The following is a 20,287-nucleotide window of genomic DNA, read 5'->3' as shown; positions in this document are numbered from 1 at the left end:
TGCCGCAACTGCAGAAAGCCCATGCACAGCAACGAAGATCCAACGCAGCCGAAAATAAAGAAATAAAATAAATAAATTTAAAAATAAAAAAAGAGAATAGAGTCCTGAAAAAAATTAAAACTACAACTACCATACCATCTAGCAATTTCAGTTCTGGGTATATATTCAAGAGAATTTTTTTCAGAGACTTGAACAGAAATTCAGGTATTTACACACCGATGTTCACAGCAGCGCTATTCACAGCAGCCAAAAGGTGAAAGGCAACTCAACTATTCATCAATAAGTTGGTAATATGTTCATACAATGGGATATATTCATACAATGGAATATTGTTCATCTCTGAAAAGGAAATCCTATAATTTGCTACAGCATGGATGAACCTTGAAGACATTATGTAAATAAGGCCTTCACAAAAAGACAAATAATGTATGATTCCACTTATATGAGGTGACTAGAGTAGCCAAATTCATAGACAGAAAGTAGAAAAGTTTCCAGGTTATTGCTTGTGGGGTAAAGGGGAGTTGGTTATTTTGGAGAAAAAGGGATGGATAATGATGTGCCCAGAACTGCATCTCCACAATAGATAGAATTTAAACACTGGATTATTGATAAGAAATTGAGGAAAGAAAAAGTGACACTAGAATATGAGGAAGAGAGAAAAAAGAAGGGAATGGGAGAGGGAAGACCAGAAAGTTGGGAGATGAAGAGCGAGCTGAGAAGAGGCACAGAGTAGAACGTAGACAGACTCTTGACTGTGGGAGGGCCTCAATTCCATGAGAAACTTACTTTTATCCCCAGGCCTAAGATACTCCTAACCACAAACAGCCCAGTCCTTGGCAGTTGAGTCCAGAGGATCCTTATCTAATGACATGTTTCTAGCCTCTATTTTCTTGCACCTTCCTCTGGATCCATTTCAGCTTACCCCTTTCTCTAACAGTGAAATGTGCATTCTCAGTGTGGCATTAAAGAACTCTGCAGGGAATTCCCTGGTGGTCCAGTGGTTAGGACTCCGTGCTCCCAATGCAGGGAGCCAGGGTTCGATCCCTGGTCAGGGAACTAGATCCTGCACGCATGCCTCAACAAAGAGCCCATATGGTGCAACCGAGACCCGGGGCAGCCAAAACAAACAAACACTCTGCAGAGAACTGGATATTCTGTCCCTTATTTTGCCCCCCAAATTCTATGTGGTATATTGACAACTTAACTCATACTTTAACTCTGGTGGGAGACTGAAAGGATACTTTCTGAAGCCTCCCTTAGATCTCCTGGGATAGCTTTTACTGGTTTGCAGTGCTTGTACACAGAAGCTGAAGGCTCTGCTAATCAGTCACATCTGTAAATTTCTACAGAGGATTGCCCTTGGTGATTACACTAAACTGAAAGTTTCTGGGAACTATACAACCCTGATCCCTTATATCCTCTAAGCAATGATTAAGTATGTAGGAGTATTCAAGTTCTTATCCCTTGAAGCAAGGGAAGACAGTTTGTGAGGTATAATTTACGCTTCAAAGCTCCTCCTGGGATCAAGCTGAGGCTAGCCTTCTGAACCCATGTCCCAGCTGGCTTTTTCTGGTTTCCCCTTTCCGCTTCTTTCATTCTCTTTCAGGTTCCTCTTGAGAGTCATTTGTTTAAGAATTGCATGTTGACCTCTGCGTTTAGATAATGCTGTCTGTGGCAGGGGTCTTCCCCACCTCTGCAAACCTAAGGACTTCAGTCCTGCATGTACATATACACACAAAATACATAATTTGTTTAGCTCTCAATTTTCACTCTCAGAAAACAGTGTAGTGATTACAGGTTTACTTCTCCCTGAGAGCAACCTAATGAATGTTTTCTTCACTCAACATAAAAAGACTGAGACCAAGGACAGTTTGTCTTGAAGTTCCAGTGGAAAGGAGTCACACATGCTGCAGCTAAAGGGCTACAGAGAAAGGCCTTTGGGACCTTACAGTAACTTGCATAGCAGGAAAAATGTTTTAAAATAGCACACTGTCTATGGATTGTCACACTGAAGCTGAACTAGCAGAATATATATTCTGGTGATCCCTCTGCCAGATAACAGCTGTGTTAGTTCAAACTACTATGACACAGAATGCATTACTTAACAATAGACATTTATTTCTCACAGTTTTTGAGGCTGGAACTCTGAGATAACAATGCCAGCATGGTCTGCATTGGTGAAGGCCATATTCTTGATTTACAGATGGATGCCTTCTTGCCACGCTGTGCCCACATAGTGGAGAGGGAGCTGACTCTTTCATATTTCTTCTTACATTTCTTCTCCCATTCCCGAGGGCTCTACTCTCATCACCTGATCACCTCCCAAAGATCCTACCTGCTAATACCATATCATTACGGGAGCACTGTACATCTTTAAATCTGGCTATGGGTCTTTTAAATGGGGGCTAGAAGAATCCTCTCTGGCATTGTGACATAGTTTGTTGCGAACAGAAAGTGCCAGGGAGCTAATAACCCAGGGCTGATACTTGCCCAATTCACACTGGAATCCAGTGGACAAATACTTTTCTCTTCCTTGTAGGAAGACAATCCTGAGGCCCATTCTACAAGCTTCTCAGAAAGATCACAGGGACACGGAACACTAGTTACCCATAGTAACTAGTAATGGATTGAATTCTCCTCTTGTCTCTTTAACACTTACTTGTACCTCACTTTTTCCCTTGGAATCACAACATAAAATAATCTGCACACAAATTAAGCTCTGTTTTTTGGGAGAGGCTAGCTACTAATTGGGCCCCATCACTTTCAGTTAAAGTATATAAACCACTCCCCAAAAACACCACCTGTTTTTCTCCCTTCCCACGCTGCCTTTTTTCTGCTTTAGATATTATGAATATTTTTCCATATTATTAAATACCCTTCTAGGACTTCCCTATTGGCACAGTGGTTAAGAATCCGCCTGCCAATGCCAAGGACATGGGTTCAAGCCCTGGTCTGGGAAGATCCCACATACCGTGGAGCAATTAATCCTGTGTGCCACAACTACTGAGGCTGCCCTAGAGCCCAAGAGCCACAACTACTGAGCCCACTTACTGCAACAACTGAAGCCTGTGTGCCTAGAGCCCATGCTCCACAACAAGAGAAGCCATCGCAATGAGAAGCCCATGCTCCACAATGAAGAGTAGCCCCCACTCGCCGCAACTAGAGAAAGCCCGCACGCAGCAACGAAGATCCAACACAGTCAAAACTAAATAAATATAAATTTATATAAAAAATATGCTTCTACAATGTCAATGACTAAAATGGTCTCATAATGAACAGGTTAATTTAAGGATGATTAGAGATCATACCCCAATTTTAAGCATCAAATGAGCAAGTCTGAAAGAATTAGTTTATAATAAACTTCCACATGGAGGCATGTCTTACTTTATATCATGAACATGTTAGGATTTCCAGAAGTTATGTATAATTCCAATCCTAATTTTGATTTCCCTAGGACTGTCTTCTGAGAAACTCTCATGGTGATCTAATGTTCCACATGTATTTAATTCATTACTGACGTCCTGATGTACGAAAACACAGCAGCTACTGAAACAGGGAAGAGTCAATTCTTACTCTATGTTGGATCTGTTTCTTTTACTTTTTTTTGGGGGGGGTGGCTGTGTTGGGTCTTTGTTTCTGTGTGAGGGCTTTCTCTAGTTGTGGCAAGCGGGGGCCACTCTTCATCGCGGTGCGTGGGCCTCTCACCATCGCGGCCTCTCTTGTTGCGGAGCACAGGCTCTAGATGCGCAGGCTCAGTAGTTGTGGCTCACGGGCCCAGCCGCTCCGCGGCATGTGGGATCTTCCTGGACCTCTGCTTTGGGCAGGCAGATTCTCAACCACTGCGCCACCACGGAAGCCCCATTTGCTTTTGTTATAATCACTGTCTACAGCTGTAAGCATCCTGCCTTAGGGAACTCTGCCCCTCTGCCTGAATGTTAAAAGTGCCTTTGTTCAGCTCACAGAGTGACACTCTGACCCTGCCCACCTGTGAATGGCTATAGAAAAGAAGAAATTAACACATCCCCTCTTATCTTGCAAGACAAATGGCTTTTTTACTTTACTTCCTCACCTCCTCTCCCTCTCTGTGCTATAGAAGAAACTGGCATCCAGATCCCAACATGGAGTTTCAGGGACCCTAGTTTGCCATCTTCTTGGTCTGCCAGCTTTCCGAATAAAGTCGTATTCCTTGCCTCAACACCTTGTCTCCAGATTTATTGGCCTGTAACAAATTTGGCTTAGCCAGCCAGAAGCCTAGCTGCTTTGTGGCTAGCTGGTCCTGGTCAGGCAATACTGGGGCCAGGCCCTAACATCTGCCGGGACCATGTGTCCTGAGGATCTTCCCTTCAAAATTCCCTGAAGCAGCACTGGCTACCCCTGCCCTTGGCAGTTGAAGTAACTGACAAAATTTCCTGTTACAGAAAACCTAGAATACATTGATTATATATATATAATGGTACCTATACTGAGTAGAGGAAATAAGTACCTTCTCTTTTAATCACATTATTTTTTCTTTGTATAATTCCAGTTAGAGGCCTTTTGTAAAAAAAATTTCCTATCAATTCAATTAAAGTACCATCAAACTTGTGTTAATTCTTATAAATACACTCAACTTTCCTTATTTGTAGATTCTGTATTTCAAATTTATAATTTGTCTACTCAATAAAATTTATTTATAACCTCAAAATCAATACTCTTGGGCTTCCCTGGTAGTGCACTGGTTGGGAATCAACCTGCCAGTGCAGGGGATACGGGTTTGAGCCCTGGTCCAGAAGATCCCACATGCTGTGGAGGAGCTAAGTCCATGAGCCACAACTACTGAGCCTGCGCTCTAGAGCCTGTGCTCCACAACAAGAGAAGCCACGGCAATGAGAAGCCCATGCACCGCAACGAAGAGTAGCCCCTGCTCGCCACAACTAGAAAAAGCCTACGCACATCAGTGAAGACCCATAGCAGCCAAAAATAAATAAATAAAATAATTTTTTTAAAAAACCCATAGTCCTGTGGCTATTCACAGTCATCACAGAGCAGCAAAAATTTTTATGCATCTGATATTAATGTTCCCAGATAAAGGCGGGTGATGATCTGCCTTTATATTTCCCCTGCCATACTATAAAAAGGAGTCATTTTTGGGGTACTGAGTGGCATATTCTATTCTTTTTTTCTGATTTTTGGTTATGATTCTGCTATTTAAAATAGATCCCAAGTAAAGTGTTTTAAGTGCTGTGTAGTGTTCTTAAACACAAGAGGGCCGTGCCACTTAGAGAACTTACGTTTTCAATAAGCATCATTCAGATGTGAATCTTATAGTTCTGCTGCCCTTGAGTTCAATGTCAATCAAAAATATATATTAAATAAAGTATCTTTGAACAGAAACACATATGAAAGAAGATTATGTATTGATGGGTTCAAAAATACAACCAGAGGCTTGCAGGGTCCTAACCCAGTACTTCCTGTACATCAGCATTTAACTCAGTGCTCATGGCAACTCTTTCTAACATAACTACTGTAAGTAACAAGGACTGACCACAGAAATATGCCCAAATCACAAGACTACTTACTTTAGGAAATTTAAAAATTAACAATACTTAATTGTTTTTCTTTTCTGTAATTCCTGTATGGTAAATGGCAAAAAGCAAATCATTTTCAACACAAAAACTCAACGTGTCTGAACTGTTGAATTCAGTGCATGTCAAGGCATGCTATACAAAAAATTAATTTTATTGCAGTCTGTAAAAAGAAAACAAAAGAGGAACAAGAAACAAAAACACAACACAGGACAAAAGTCTTCTTAAATCAAATTCTGTTTGTGTGAATTCAGCAAAATAATTTCTATAAAACAAAACAGCAATATATTTAAATAGTATTGGATGGGCTGTATTTGTTTGCAGGGATATTTGGTTTTTAGATAGGTTCCAAAATATTACACACATTCAAAAGTTACCAATTTTTTTTTAAAATTTTATTTATTATTTATTTATTATGTTTATTTTTGGCTGTGTTGGGTCTTCGTTTCTGTGCGAGGGCTTTCTCCAGTTGCGGCGAGTGGGGGCCACTCTTCATCGCGGCACGCGGGCCTCTCACTATCGCGGCCTCTCCTGCTGCGGGGCAGAGGCTCCAGACGCTCAGGCTCAGTAGTTGTGGCTCACGGGCCCAGCCGCTCCGCGGCATGTGGGATCTTCCCAGACCAGGGCTCGAACCCGTGTCCCCTGCATTGGCAGGCAGACTCTCAACCACTGCGCCACCAGGGAAGCCCCACCAATTATTTTTTAATATAATATTTACTCACAAGTTTCCTGGAATTCTGAAACAAATTTTTATTCTAAAATAGTACTTCAGAATTATATTAACTAACTTGAAATTTATTATTTAATTAAACTCACAACAATAAGAGTTTTGGAATGGAAAAGAAACTGGGATAATTTTGCTCTCAAGTAAAATAGTGACTGACTAGAAAAGCATCCAGACATGTTGGTACAATGGTATTTCAAACTACTGTGGGACCCTGATGATGTCCACTTCATCAGGCTGCAGTTGAAGCAAAATTATATATCAAAAAACAAAACAAACGCACCAAATACAGTCTTCTTTTACGCTCCCCACATTCTGGCATGGCAAAATTTTGCGTATTTGTTTTAATATTTTAAAATTCCTATTATCAATATTTTCACATTCTGTATACCACCAAAGAGACTGAACTGTCAAACATTAAATATGAAGAAAATATATGTAACCAAAAACTGTTTGTCACATCTCCCCTTGTTTTATTTATTCTTGGTATAAGAAATAAAAGCTCTGGGCAATACAGCTGTCACTTTGAGGAAACTGCTGTCATTGAGGTAAATTTGTCCTCACTGGCTACACTTAGTGTGAAGCCAAGCTAAATGTTATATAGCATTACTACAGCTGTAAAGTGATTAATGTATTACCAGAATAAAAAGGTAATATGCAGAACAGTGTTATTACATCATCAATTTTCAGATTATCATCCATGTAATTCAAAGTCTTACATGGCTCCAGTAACTAAGAGTTAACAAAAACTACTGGTGTGATTGATATGAATGGCCTCTTTCAATGTTACCTTTTTTCTTCATTTTGGTAGAGGATTTGATCCAATTGCCACAAAGCTGCAAATACTGGTTGCCAAATGCAGCAAACAGAAAAAACTATTTTTTTGTAGAACTCTGCACTCATCAAAAAAATTTTCTTGCCTAAGAATTAACAAATATTAATATATTATATACACCTCTGCCATTTACATATTGCTATCAGCCATTTATTACAAAACATTATACACTTTCTCCTGCAGGTGGCTCACATACTGACAGCAAATTTCTGCAGATGAGACAATGAATCAACTCTCCACTCCATGATGAACAATTTCCCTAGTTTTAAATACTAGCCAAATATAGAAGTTTGGACTGTAAGGCCTAAGTGCCTGGTCTTAAAGGAACCAGTTAATTATGCAAATTTCACTGATCCTTCATTTGAGATGAGGATACTTCTTCATTGCCTTCATAATTTTCTTGTGGTCGTTGGCTAGTTTTCTGATGGTTGTTCAAGTGATGTGCTGCTGGCCCTGTATACGGCTGTCCATGCACGTGATTATTCTGAGAAGGTGAAACAGATCAGCATGTCAGACTTTTCAAATTAAAATGAAAAATCATGGTGTAAAGTCTGTTTAAAAGTAGATATGGGTCTTTTTTCCTTGGGGTGGGACTCAGCAATCTCTGATTTTAACAAGTGCCTTCAGGTGATCTGAGGGATGTTAAATTTCGGAACCACTGCCTTAAAAGATCTGAATTAGTCTCGTTTATGGTTTAATTCAGGACAATCTTTCCAGAAACTTGTTTTTGAATGAAAGTTAAAAGATAAAACACTTTCATCAGTTATCATTCTTTCTTTCCATCTACTGAAGTCAATCAAACTGTTAATTTTAAAAGACATTCTTATTGCAACTAAACATTGCACAGAAGTAACCAAGACACTTCCATTCTTAATATATTACAATAGTTATTAATTTTACGTTGATGTGTTTATCACACATTTCTATTAAATACTACAGCTTTTAGTACAAGAGGGCTACCTAGTAGAGAAAGAAAATACTACTGGGTTAGTCGAAACATGCTATTACATGACCCCACTCCAACCACTCTTCTTCTTGTCAAAGTTACTCTAAATAGTTCCTTTAATACTTTACAGTCACAGGTAGTAAGTTACAAAATATGTAAGAAAAATAAGTAAATAATTTTTAAGTAAAGCACAAAAATTTGGGGGATAATGAAAACAAGCAAACTCCTGTTTACCTGTTGATAGTGAGATCCAGATGAATGAGGATATAATGGGGCATCTTCTGGCGGAGATGACTCATGCTCATCTGGGGCATCTTGGTCATCTGGCTCCTAATATTAAAATATTTAAAGAGATTAAGAATGTGATTATAAAGCAACTTTAAATTTATTTTTAATCTTTAGGAATAAATTTTATTAGATCTGCAAAGCTGACCTGTTTAACATTTTTTTCATTTACTGCAGATAAAATAATTCACAATTAGAGAAAAAGTTTGATTCACCTAGATATGTGAGTTTCAGACAATCTCACAAAAATTTCTCCAAATTAACTCTAACAAAGGAGTCAGCAAGCTTCTTTGATTACTTGAGAACAACCAACACTAAACATTAAAGCCAATAAAACTGCATGACAAATTTACTGCACGGTAAATTTTTTTAAACAATAAACACTGGCCTATAAAATATTACTTCTCTTTCTTCCATTTTTATCTGCTGCCCATTGGTGGCTTTTTTTACCTCTTCTGGACAGAGTTCACAAGCTTTTGCCAGTGTCATCCTAGCACTATGTGATCTCTCTAAGAAATAACCATTTGATGTTTCATTGCTTTGCACTGGAGGAGACCAATTATTATAAGTGTATTGAGGATTGCCAGTGTATGGTCTTCTTTCAAGTTCATCTCCAAGCCATTCCACTGCCCAGGTCCACTTTCTTTTAAGATCTCCATTACCCTTGAAAAGAAAATAAAATTGTTTATGAAAGAATCTGGAATAATTTTTAATGTTAGGTTAAAATGCTGACTCCAAACTTTCATGATTCTTTTCTTAACAAAGCACCCCTTATTATGATTCAGACTGTTACAAAATTATAAGAAAAAATTCTCACCTGTAATATTTGGTAAGCAACTGGACAACTGCTAAAGAGAGCTACCATACATTTTATACACTGGTATGCTCTTTTTTGATAGTGATTCTTAGAGCGCTGGATAGTATCGAACAACCCATCTCGATCATCTGGAATTCCTTTAAGTGCATTATGAATTCTAGAAAAGAACCAGATACATAAATTTGCGGTATCTCTTAGCTAACATTCTGGAGCCTACTGAATGCCATTCAATACACATTTTGATGTAATTATCTGATCTATTTAAATCTACAGTTAAATTACTAAGAAGGTACCATTAGTAAACCCACTCCATGGATGAGAAAACAAGTACAGAAGTCAAACAACTAATGTCACATAGCTAGCAAGCTGGGGAGCTAAGTCTGACTCAAGAGTCTGAAGTCCTATGAAATTATTATCAATCCGAAATAATTTCGCTATATTGTAATTTAAATGAACAATTAAGGATACCAATACTAAATTGTTCTCATTAAAATTAACTATAAACTATGTCTTCATGAATGCCTCAGTTGAGAACATATTTACTTGTAGTTATTAGACCATTACTTCAAGACTGCACTTCAGAGTGTAAAGTCTAGTTTCTATGAAACTAGTTTCATTTCTATGAAACTAGTTTCATTTCAGCTCTAGCCAAACCTCAACATAACATTTTATATAGCCAATGGAGTCCTGTTCTCCTTAGTAGCCAATTAAATTTATGGGTAAAATTGTGCCTTCTGTAGTATCAGTAGCTGAACATGAAGTATCTAGAAAAAATTCTCTTGCGTACCATTTGTTTCACTTAATAGAATATCATTATATTCCAAACCAAAAGCAGGGCTTTTTCTTTTGTTTACATGTTTCTATTTTGCAGTACATACATTCATATAAATCTTGTTTGGAAAATATTTCAGTAATTTTTCTTTTTTTTTGGCCGTCACGCTCAGCATGTGGGATCATAGTTCCCCAACCAACCAGGGACTGAATCCGCACCCCCTAGCATTGGAAGCGTGGAGTCTTAACCACTGGACCTCCACAGACATCTGAGTAATTTTTCGAAGTCTAATCATTTCAGACAAAAAAAAAATAACATGCATAGGCATGTTTAGCTAGAAACACTTGTATTATTGTAGTATATATTCTATTTTTATTCTTTAGTTTTTAATTGATAACAAAGTGATACTCAGTATTTCTGCCACATCACCATTAATATCAACTACTTTTTTAAGCCATTATAATCAATATTGTTTTTGCCGGCTTTGTTCTGTTGCCAATGACAGTGCTTGGCACAAAGTAGACACTTTGTAAATATCTCTTAAGTACTGTTTATTGAATAAACCAAATGGTCATTTTACAAAACACTTCACATTTAAGCTAATAACAATCCCATACTAGTTTGTTCACAAAAACTCACTATTGTGCACATTAATCCAATATTTATACCTTTACTATTATCACTTCCTTGAGTGAAACTACAAGGCTAGGATGAGACTGATGAGTTTAAAGCATCTGTAAGAAGTCACACGGGACTTCCCTGGTGGCTCAGTGGTTAAGAATCCGCCTGCCAGGGCTTCCCTGGTGGCGCAGTGGTTGAGAATCTGCCTGCCAATGCAGGGGACACGGGTTTGAGCCCTAGCTTGGGAAGATCCCACATGCCGCGGAGCAACTGGGCCCGTGAGCCACAACTACTGAGCCTGAGCGTCTGGAGCCTCTGCTCCGCAACAAGAGAGGCCGTGATAGTGAGAGGCCCGCGCACCGCGATGAAGAGTGGCCCCCACTCGCCGCAACTGGAGAAAGCCCTCACACAGAAACGAAGACCCAACACAGCCAAAAATAAACATAATAAATAAATAATAAATAAAAATTTAAAAAAAAAAGAATCCGCCTGCCAATGCAGGCGACACGGGTTTGAGCCCTGGTCCAGGAAGATACCACATGCTGCAGAGCAACTAAGCCTGTGCACCACGACTACTGAGCCCGGGTGCCAAAACTACTGAAGCCTGCGTGCCCTAGAGCCCATGCTCCGCAATGAGAAAAGCCACCTCAATGAGAAGCCTGCGCACTGCAATGAAGAGTAGCTCCTGCTCACTGCAACTAGAGAAGCGCCCACGCGCAGCAACAAAGACCCAATGCAGCCAAAAATAATGAATTTAAAAAAAAGTCACATAGTAAATAACATATGCTTAAGTTCTTTAGAAAAATTAATGAGTAAAAATTAGATCCTATTAAAATAGACTCTAGAAGTATCCAATTCTGTCAAGATATTGAAATAGGTACTAAATAAATGAATACAGGTTGTAACATTTTTGTTTCATGGTAATTTGTTTCTGGTTAACACTATTTTGAAAACATTGATTTTGATTTGCTGGAAATTTAAGATGCTAAATTAGTTGAGAATCTGAAAATATTAATTTAAGAAGTCTAATGTATTTCCTGTCCCTCTTAAATACCTGATTAAAGTGATTTATCATTAAACACTGTGTTCTACAAATTTATTAAAAACTTAAAGTCATTTAAATTTTTTCATTTCTATTTATTTAAAAATTAAGATTTTACTGGTTATTCTGAGGATCAATACACAGACATTTCCATTTGTACACAATTCTTCTAACATTATGTACCAAAAATCTAAAAACTCATGTAGTTGTGATTCTTTTAACAGTTATTCCAGTGACCTTACGGCTTAAAATTTGGAGGCAAATTTTCCTTAACAGAATATCAAGTACCAATAGCTTCATATTATAAAAATTAATTAATTAATTAATTTTTGTGTGCATTGGGTCTTCATTGCTGCATGCGGGCTTTTCTAGTTGCAGTGAGCTGGGGCTTCTTTTTCTTGCAGTGCGTGGGCTTCTCACTACGGTGGCTTCTTTTGTTGTGGAGAATGGATCTAGGTGTGCGGGCTTTAGTAGTTGTGGCACGCGGGCTCTAGAGCACAGGCTCAGTAGTTGTGGTGCAAGGGCTTAGTTCCTTTGCAGCATGTGGGATCTTCCCAGACCAGGGATGGAACCCGTGTCCTCTGCACTGGCAGGTGGATTCTTAATGACTGCGCCACCAGGAAGTCCCCAGTATCTAGAAATACTGACATGCTGTTATATCTTAAGTCCCACTAATTCACAATTTAATATCATGCACGCTACATACTCAACTTGTCAATCGTTCACAGCACATTAACAAAGTTACTAGGAAAACTGCACTACCATGACCAAAGATGTTACAGAGTGCACAAAATTCTTAAGGTCATTTTCAGATTTTTCTTTTGCTTATTAGAATGACTAATAGGTGGCAATATGTATACATATAAGTCCCTGTGGGGAGAAAAGTGAGGGTCAAGTGGTAGATTTGGGCAACTAATTCTGTATCAGTATTCTTAGGCTGAGTTTTACTGCAAAGAACACAGCAGAATTTTGGGAAGAACTCTGAAGGTCTGCAGGTAGGTAGGATAACCTTAGTTCAAACAAGTTACTGTTGACTCTTCATATACTAATAAAACTTCTAACAGACTAAGGATTATTGTTAAATACCTAAATGTTACTTAGTGTAATGAATTAAAAAACAAGCATATATAGTCCTAAATTACTATTAATGGAACTTAAAAACTTATCAAAAGCCTACGTTAGTCTTCTTAAGTTAAAAAAAGTGAAAAATGTTAAGTACAAGGAAAAAGACTAGTAATAAGTATGGAACTGCAGTTTTAAGAAAAAATAAAAATGAAATAAAACTGTGATAGGGAAAACATTCATTTTGTTATGTTATATATTTTTAAGATTAAGCATTTAATAGAGATTCAAGAAGTAAAAATATATTCAGCTACTAAAAATTTCAGTTATTTCTAGAACGTAGAAAAATGTAATTATTCTGGTAGCAAAAAGTGTATCTACCTGTGAGTCTGCCAAGAATCCTCTATTAGTAAAATCTGCAGAAGTAGATCCAAATATGGCCGAAGTTCATAGGTGTATGAATACGCAACCTAAAGACAGGTAAAACATAACTGAATTTCTTATTTAAAGGAATAATTAATCAAATTACAGACATATGAATGTTTATTTTCCTTTAACCTGCCAGAGAAGTTCACTGAGGACAGTAGAAGAGAACTGAGGATTCTCCCAACAGCAAAAACGAAGCAATTTGATGGTTTCCTCTGAGTTACTGCAGTCTTCAATAATTTTCTTCACATAACTTGTTTTCACAAATAAAATGTCTGCCACATTCTGCTGAATTGGCATTATAGGCTGCGATAAATTAGGGTCACCAAAAGGACTGGGAAGAGGGGGATTACCTAGAATAGATTTGTCATCAATGAAAAGCCAATACACTTCTTTGCAAAACTGCAATATTAAATTTTTTATTAAAAACAAAATTATAAATTAAGTGTCCTAAACACAATAAAAAATTCATTAAAATGATCAGATATACTAAGATAAGATGCATAAATATAAATGCTGACACTGAAGACAAAAAATAAATAAAGTTAAAATTCTTACACCATTTCATAAATAAGGGATTTATCACAGTAGGTGGTAAATTTTGAAAAAGGTCTCTTGTAAACATGTAAAAAAGCAAACGGTTTAAAAATATAATAAAGCATATAGTCTTTTACTTCATTTATATAAATGTAAGAATTTTAATTTAGTACCACAGAAGGCTAGCATTACTTTTAAAGTACTATAAATAATGGAACATTCTACTTTACCACTGATTGAAGACTGCATTCTTGATGAGACATTGCAACAGCGGATCAGCTGAGACACTACCGAGTATAACTTGCCTAATTCAGCATACTGATATTTGATTGGAGGACCTGGACCTTCATCTAAAGACACAAGCATAAAGGTAGCAGGTACACTCAATTTCAGAAGCTGTGTCTTTTCTGCCACACCTGTAAAAAAGGGACGAGAGTTATGTTCAGGAAAAACAAGCAAAAATAGTAAGAATGGCAGGTTCTGCTTTAATAAAAAAGTAACTATGTATAGCTGCCTACAATTTTTATGATTAAAGCTCATCTCCTTTGATTAGACTGCACAAATACAGATAAAACAAAAAATACGTTGATTTAGTTAAAGTAAATTAAAAACAAATGTATTTATTTTTGGCTGCATTGGGTCTTTGTTGCTGCATGTAGGCTTTCTCTACCTGCGGACAGTGGGGGCTACACTTGGTTGTGGTGCGCGGGCTTCTCATTGCAGTGGTTTCTCTTGTTGCGGAGCGCGGGCTCTAGGCGTGTGGGCTTCAGTAGTCGTGGCATGCAGGCTCAGTAGTTGTGGCTCACAGGCTTAGTTGCTCTGCAGCATGTGGGATCTTCCTAGACCAGGGCTTGAACCCTGCATTGGCAGGTGGATTCTTAACCACTGCACCACCAGGGAAGTTCCTAGTTAAGGTAAATTTAATTATTCTAACTGTGAAGTACTGATCATGACTCTGGCATTCCAATTATACTAAGCCCTAGAGAAAAGCACACTTTGTAGGGCCTAGAGAGACCTGAGGAGCCTAGATACTGTCTCTCAACAAAATAAGGGAAGATGACAAAGACAGAAACTATGCTAAATGAGAAACAAGGTTTTTTGGTAACCTACCATCTTCTCTTTTTCCCCTCTCTAGAGAAAAATTTGGGGGGGGAAAAAAGCCTAAATTTCCTGTTGCTTGTTTTCTAATTTTCCCATTCCTCATTCTCATTTAGTTTCTCTCCCAAACTTGGTTTGAAGCTAAAAAACAGTTCTCAAATTTAACTATTTCCTTGTTCTTGAATCTTTTACTTGGGGTTCTGTCTCTTCCATTTTCTATTCCCTCCCTCCTTCTGTCCGTCCTTTCTTATTTCCTCCCTTTTCTATTTCTTACTCTTAACTGTGGATTCTTTTCTTCTAGCTCTTAGAAGATGTTTTTCCCCAAAGTTCTCATTCTACACTATCTCTTAATACTGCTTACTTTCCTGTGACTAAATATATAGTCATTATAGAATCTATACTCATTCATATAGATGACTCCAAATTTTGGATGTATGTATCTCACTGTTTATTGGAGTTCTTTGCTAAGGTGTACAACATACTTTTAAAATTTAATCTGCCCAGATAGGTTCCTATTCCTAGGTTTCCTCTCAGTAAATGGCAACACAGTTCTCTTAGTTCCTCAAGTCACACCTTGGACATATGTCTTTTCCCTGCTCCATTCATTCAAATATCCAATCACCAAGGTCTACTGATTCTCTCATAAAAACTCCTAAATCTTTCAAGTGTTATCTTCCTTATTGCCCACTCCATAACATAAGGCAATAATGATATCTGTCTATAGATTATACTACAATCTCTAGTCTTGTACAACTGTAATCCATTCTACACTATAGCAAGTGTAATCTTTCTAAGGTAAACCTCGCTAATAATGTTATAATGGCTCTCCGTGCCTGCACAAGACCTGCAAAAAGAGCAGGTCCATCACCTATCTCATATCTTTCACCAGATCATGTCACACAGAAAAACATTCATATTGTCCACTGAGCCAAGTCATGTAATGCCAAGTCTTTGCATCTACCATTCACTCTGTTTACAAATTCCTTGCAACACTTTCTCCAACAACTTTACTCTCTTTTTAACAGCCTCTTCAATAAGTGGTGCTGGGAAAACTGGACAGCTACACAGAGAAGAATGAAATTAGGACACTCTTTAAAACCATTATACAAAAATAAACTGAAAATAGATTAAAGGCCTAAATGCAAGACTGGATATTACAAAACTGCTAGAGGAAACGAAGGCAGAACATTCTGACATAAATCATACCAAAATTCTTTTGGATCAGTCTCCTTAAAACAAAGGCAATAAAAGCAAGAATAAACTAATAGAACCTAGTTAAATTCAAAAGCTTTTGCACAGCAAAGGAAATCATCCACAAAACAAAGACAACCTCCTGAATGGGAGAAAATATTTGCAAATAATGTGACCAATAAGGGGTTAATATCCAACATATACAAATAGTTAATACAACTCAACATCTAAAAAACAGCTCGATTCAAAAATGGACAGAATTGAATACACATTTTTCCAAAGGGACATTCAGGATGCCGAAAGGCCACAGGAAAAGATGCTCAACATTGCTAATCATCAGGGAAATGCAAATTAAAACCACAATCAGATATCACCTCACACCTGTCAGGATGGCTATTGACAGAAAGATAGCAAATAACAAATGCTGGCAAGAATGTGGAGGAAAGGGAACCCTCCTACACTGTTGGGAATGTAGACTGCTGCAACCACTATGGAAAAGTTTGGAGGTTCCTTAGAAAACTAAAAATAGAAATACCATATGATCCAGCAATCCCACCCTTGGGCATGTATCTGGAGAAAACCATAATGCGAAAAGATACATGCAACCCAGTGTTCATAACAGCTCTATTTACAATAGCCAAGCTACAGAAACAACACAGATGTCCATCGGCAGAGGAATGGATAAAGAAGATATGCTACATGTATACAATGGAATAATACTCAGCCATAAAAAATGAAATAATGTCATTTGCAGCAACATCGATGAACCTAGAGATCATCATACTAAGTGAAGTCAGACAGAGAAAGAAAAATACTGCAAGCCACAACTACTGAGCCCACGTGCCACAACTACTGAAGCTCGTGCACCCAGAGCCCATGCTCCACAACAAGAGAATCCACCGCAATGAAAATCCCGCGCACCACAACGAAGAGTAGCCCCTGCTCACCGCAACTAGAGAAAGCCCGCGTGCAGCAACGAAGACCCAATGCAGCCAAAGATAAAAGAAAAAAAAAAAGAAAAAAAAAGTTATACAGGTAATCTGCAATGGATTTCAAGGATAAGTATGGAATAACTGCTTCTACTTTAGAAGAGATTAGTTCTCAACAATGCAATAAATGCTTTCATCATTTATTATGTAAATACAAAGCAACACATTAAAAAGAATATGAAAACTCTTACCTAAATTGGCATACATTACAAACAGATTGAAATACTGCTGTAAATGACGGCCATGTTCCGAAACTTCCCTTCTCAGGAGATTTAATACTGCTCTTAGTAAGTGATCACTCAAGCTTAAGTTATCACATGCCTGTGAATCATAATTTATTATTTCATCAGCAACAAGATATAGAAAAGTATACTTCTATGTGCATTAAAAGTGTATGTTTGCATAGAGGTTATTAGGCAGAAGTATCAGGTAGGAAATTATTAAACACATTTGTTTTTTGGGAAATGAAATATATAGCTTGGGGAGATTTCATTGCAGATGTTTTATAATGTTTTTGAGTGTCAGATAATAATAATAAAATAAAAACCACTTGGAGTTTTATGCTAAAAATGATACTTAACAAAAGATTTAAATTTAGCCATTATAAAATTAAACCTTAACTGAACATACACAATCTGAAGACTTAGTACACAGCTGCAAGTAACCGAATAAATAGAAAAAATTTTCCTTATATTTTAAAGTGCCCAAAAATCAAACATTACTGTGAAACAATTTTAACGTACTCAACTGATGTGTGCAAACATTTCATATACGGTATATATGTCAAACAAATGCATATGTTTACTAATTTCACCTGGCAGAAAACAGAATTTACATTTAAGTATTTCATAATTAAAGAAAAGCTTCTGATTACCTGACTAGAAGGTCCTGGAGATGTGAAAGATGAAGGACAAGGCCCATCTTGCAAAGAAAAATGTGCAATAAATACTATAAGTTTTGCAAATGCACCCCTCACTTCTGCACTAGGGCACTCAAGAAGGTATTCAGAGAAACGATTTGAAACATTGAAAAGGACATTATGAGCAAACCAAAAACGTACGTTCTTGCTGTGACGGAGCAGAATGCACAGTACATCATACCTAAAACAGAAAAATATATGAATTTTCATTTAGGTGCCTCCATTTTAACTGCTACAATGAACCAACAGGTTTCTGTGAACCAAATAAAGAGGAAAGAGCTCTGCAATTAATGATCTTAGTTGTTGTTGTTGTTGTTGTTGTTTTTTGGCTGAGCCACATGGCTTGTGGGATCTTAGTTCCCTGACCAGGACTTGAACCTGGGCCCTTGACAATGAAAGCGGGAATCCTCACCACTGGGCCAAGGGGGAATTCCCGATTATAGTTGGTTTTAATACAAACTTCAGCCCTGTGACCTGATCTAGTCCCATAGTCACAAAATGAATTAAATGAGAACTGTATATGTAGGTGGATACAAATCTATTAACTCTTTCTGATCCAGTGATAACTCCTTAACATCTTCTAATCTGAGAGATGCTAAGAACAGTTGTTAGATTAAGGTATTAAAATGTCTTCCATATTTTACAATTATAAACTTAAGACTATAATCATTTAAAAATCCTCTACCTTTTTAAACATAAGCAGAATGAATCCATGTAGTAAAGATATAGAATATAAGTAATAGAAACAGAAGCCAAAAGTTGAATAATAAAAGGCACATTAAAATTAAGCATTTTAAATACAATTTCTCTCAACATTACTACCAAGATTTTTATCCTATATTTAAAATTTGAAGTAAGATTCCCACAGTTAGGGGAAAATAAAGCAACATAATAATGAACCATACGAACTCTAAGTACAAAGTAAATAAAATTCAAAGCCATGTACCAATCACTGGCAGGGCCACGAACTATTTTCTTGGTGTGAAATCCAGTGGTAAAGAGGAATCTAGCTGCAAGCTGAATACTAATCATAGTGATTTCTTCTGCTTCAGGCAACAAGTGATCTTGTCCTTAAATAAAAAGCACATGAACAGTCAAACACACTTTTGTTTAAATGTGTTTAAACAAAAGCTCCATGTTTAAAAAAATTCTTAGCCAAAAAGTAATCTTCAGCACTTACCTTAATACTTAACCAATCCATGTTTCAAACTAATGCTTAGTGAAAACTCCCATAAGTTAACAGCTCTTCTATGTTTCTAGATACTGACTATTCAAAGGTATGGGTATATTAAATACATGACTTTAAAATAACTGGCACTGAATATGCTGACACATTTAAAACAAAATGAGTCTAAATAATTTTATGAAAAAAAAGAAGGTAAAAGAATGCTGAAGTAAAGCACTAAATACATATTGATACTTGATAAACTTCTAAGTTAAATTCCAGACACTTACCTGGAGCAGGGCTTAAGTAAACGCTGTTACACGTAAGCAGTTTTTTCACAAACTGAAAATATTCTAAACTGTACTGCATTCGGTTGTGCATGAACTGCACATTTTGTTTCCACACACTTCTCTCAATGGCTGGTGACATAATCTGATAGGGTTTTGTGATAGTTAGCTCTGATATATATCTTATCATTTCATCATCTTGGTCTATTGTGTCCATTCGCTCATAAAAGAGTATATAAGCATTCCACCACCTTTTCTGCCTCCTGTATGACATGCGCTTCATCATATGATCAAATACTTCTCCCATGTACTCTCCACCAAAACACTGATTTTTCATTTCTTCATCATCATCCATTTTACACTCTGTTACATCTCCATCATCAAATTTATACCAGCGATTTCTCTCACCATCTTCACCATTCCTCTGAATGATGTAGGAGTAATAATGTCCACCACTTGCTTGACCACTGTGTACAAGCACCCCCCCAAGTCTGTATTTTGTGCTAGCTGCTGTCTCACATTCAGACTGCTCATTCTGTTGTATCAACTGAATCTCTGGGTTTACATCATCTCCTTCCAGCTTTGCAACACCTGATACTGTGTAAGGTTCCATGTCCAGCTCTCGTGGAAATTCAAAATAATCATTGAATTTAATTGCACATTCTCTTTCCCAGTCATAGTCAAATCGTTTCAATTGAATAGCAAGAACAGGAGGCAATTTTTTAATTAGCAACCGCTTTACTGTATCAACCTACAATAAATGGTAAATAATAAGTGAATGTTCTTCTATAACCCAAATAAAACAAAAGAATTTTAATAATACAATTTAAAACTTTATGATCCTCTAAATGTATTTACAAACAGATAAATGATAACATAATCAAGATCATTCATCACTACTGACTTTTTCTAAATACTTATACCAAGCCTAAAAATATGTAATCACTCATCTGTTGCAAATTATAAAAATTAGTGATATAAAAACTAATAACTAACTGGTTCCACAC

General features: G+C 37.1%; 1 protein-coding gene across 11 annotated transcripts in view; it reads right to left on the bottom strand.

Annotated features, from left to right (window-relative positions):
* Window positions 1-5,785: 5,785 nt before the first annotated feature.
* LOC309653425 (ubiquitin carboxyl-terminal hydrolase 9X-like) overlaps window positions 5,786-20,287 on the bottom strand; it is a 140,734-nt gene continuing 126,232 nt past the window's right edge. For 7 of the 11 annotated variants that reach the window (XM_082448046.1, XM_082448051.1, XM_082448050.1 and 4 more), the window contains 11 exons: window positions 19,284-20,031; window positions 18,775-18,898; window positions 17,784-18,009; window positions 17,101-17,230; window positions 13,862-14,047; window positions 13,227-13,447; window positions 13,050-13,138; window positions 9,172-9,328; window positions 8,805-9,017; window positions 8,304-8,399; window positions 5,786-7,607 (listed from right to left, as the gene is read on the bottom strand). In XM_082448046.1, the coding sequence (XP_082304172.1) occupies window positions 7,470-7,607; window positions 8,304-8,399; window positions 8,805-9,017; window positions 9,172-9,328; window positions 13,050-13,138; window positions 13,227-13,447; window positions 13,862-14,047; window positions 17,101-17,230; window positions 17,784-18,009; window positions 18,775-18,898; window positions 19,284-20,031 (2,328 nt within the window). In that variant the 3' untranslated portion in view covers window positions 5,786-7,469. Of the gene's footprint in view, window positions 7,608-8,303; window positions 8,400-8,804; window positions 9,018-9,171; window positions 9,329-13,049; window positions 13,139-13,226; window positions 13,448-13,861; window positions 14,048-17,100; window positions 17,231-17,783; window positions 18,010-18,774; window positions 18,899-19,283; window positions 20,032-20,287 lie in introns of those variants that run through there. The other 4 variants (XM_082448049.1, XM_082448052.1, XM_082448053.1 and 1 more) reach the window with 4 other exon arrangements.

Source organism: Balaenoptera physalus (genome assembly GCF_965194825.1).
Source record: "Balaenoptera physalus genome assembly, chromosome: Y".
Taxonomy (NCBI): domain Eukaryota; kingdom Metazoa; phylum Chordata; class Mammalia; order Artiodactyla; family Balaenopteridae; genus Balaenoptera; species Balaenoptera physalus.
The sequence above is the reverse complement of the archived record's forward strand: the minus strand, read 5'-3'. Positions and strand labels throughout refer to the sequence as shown.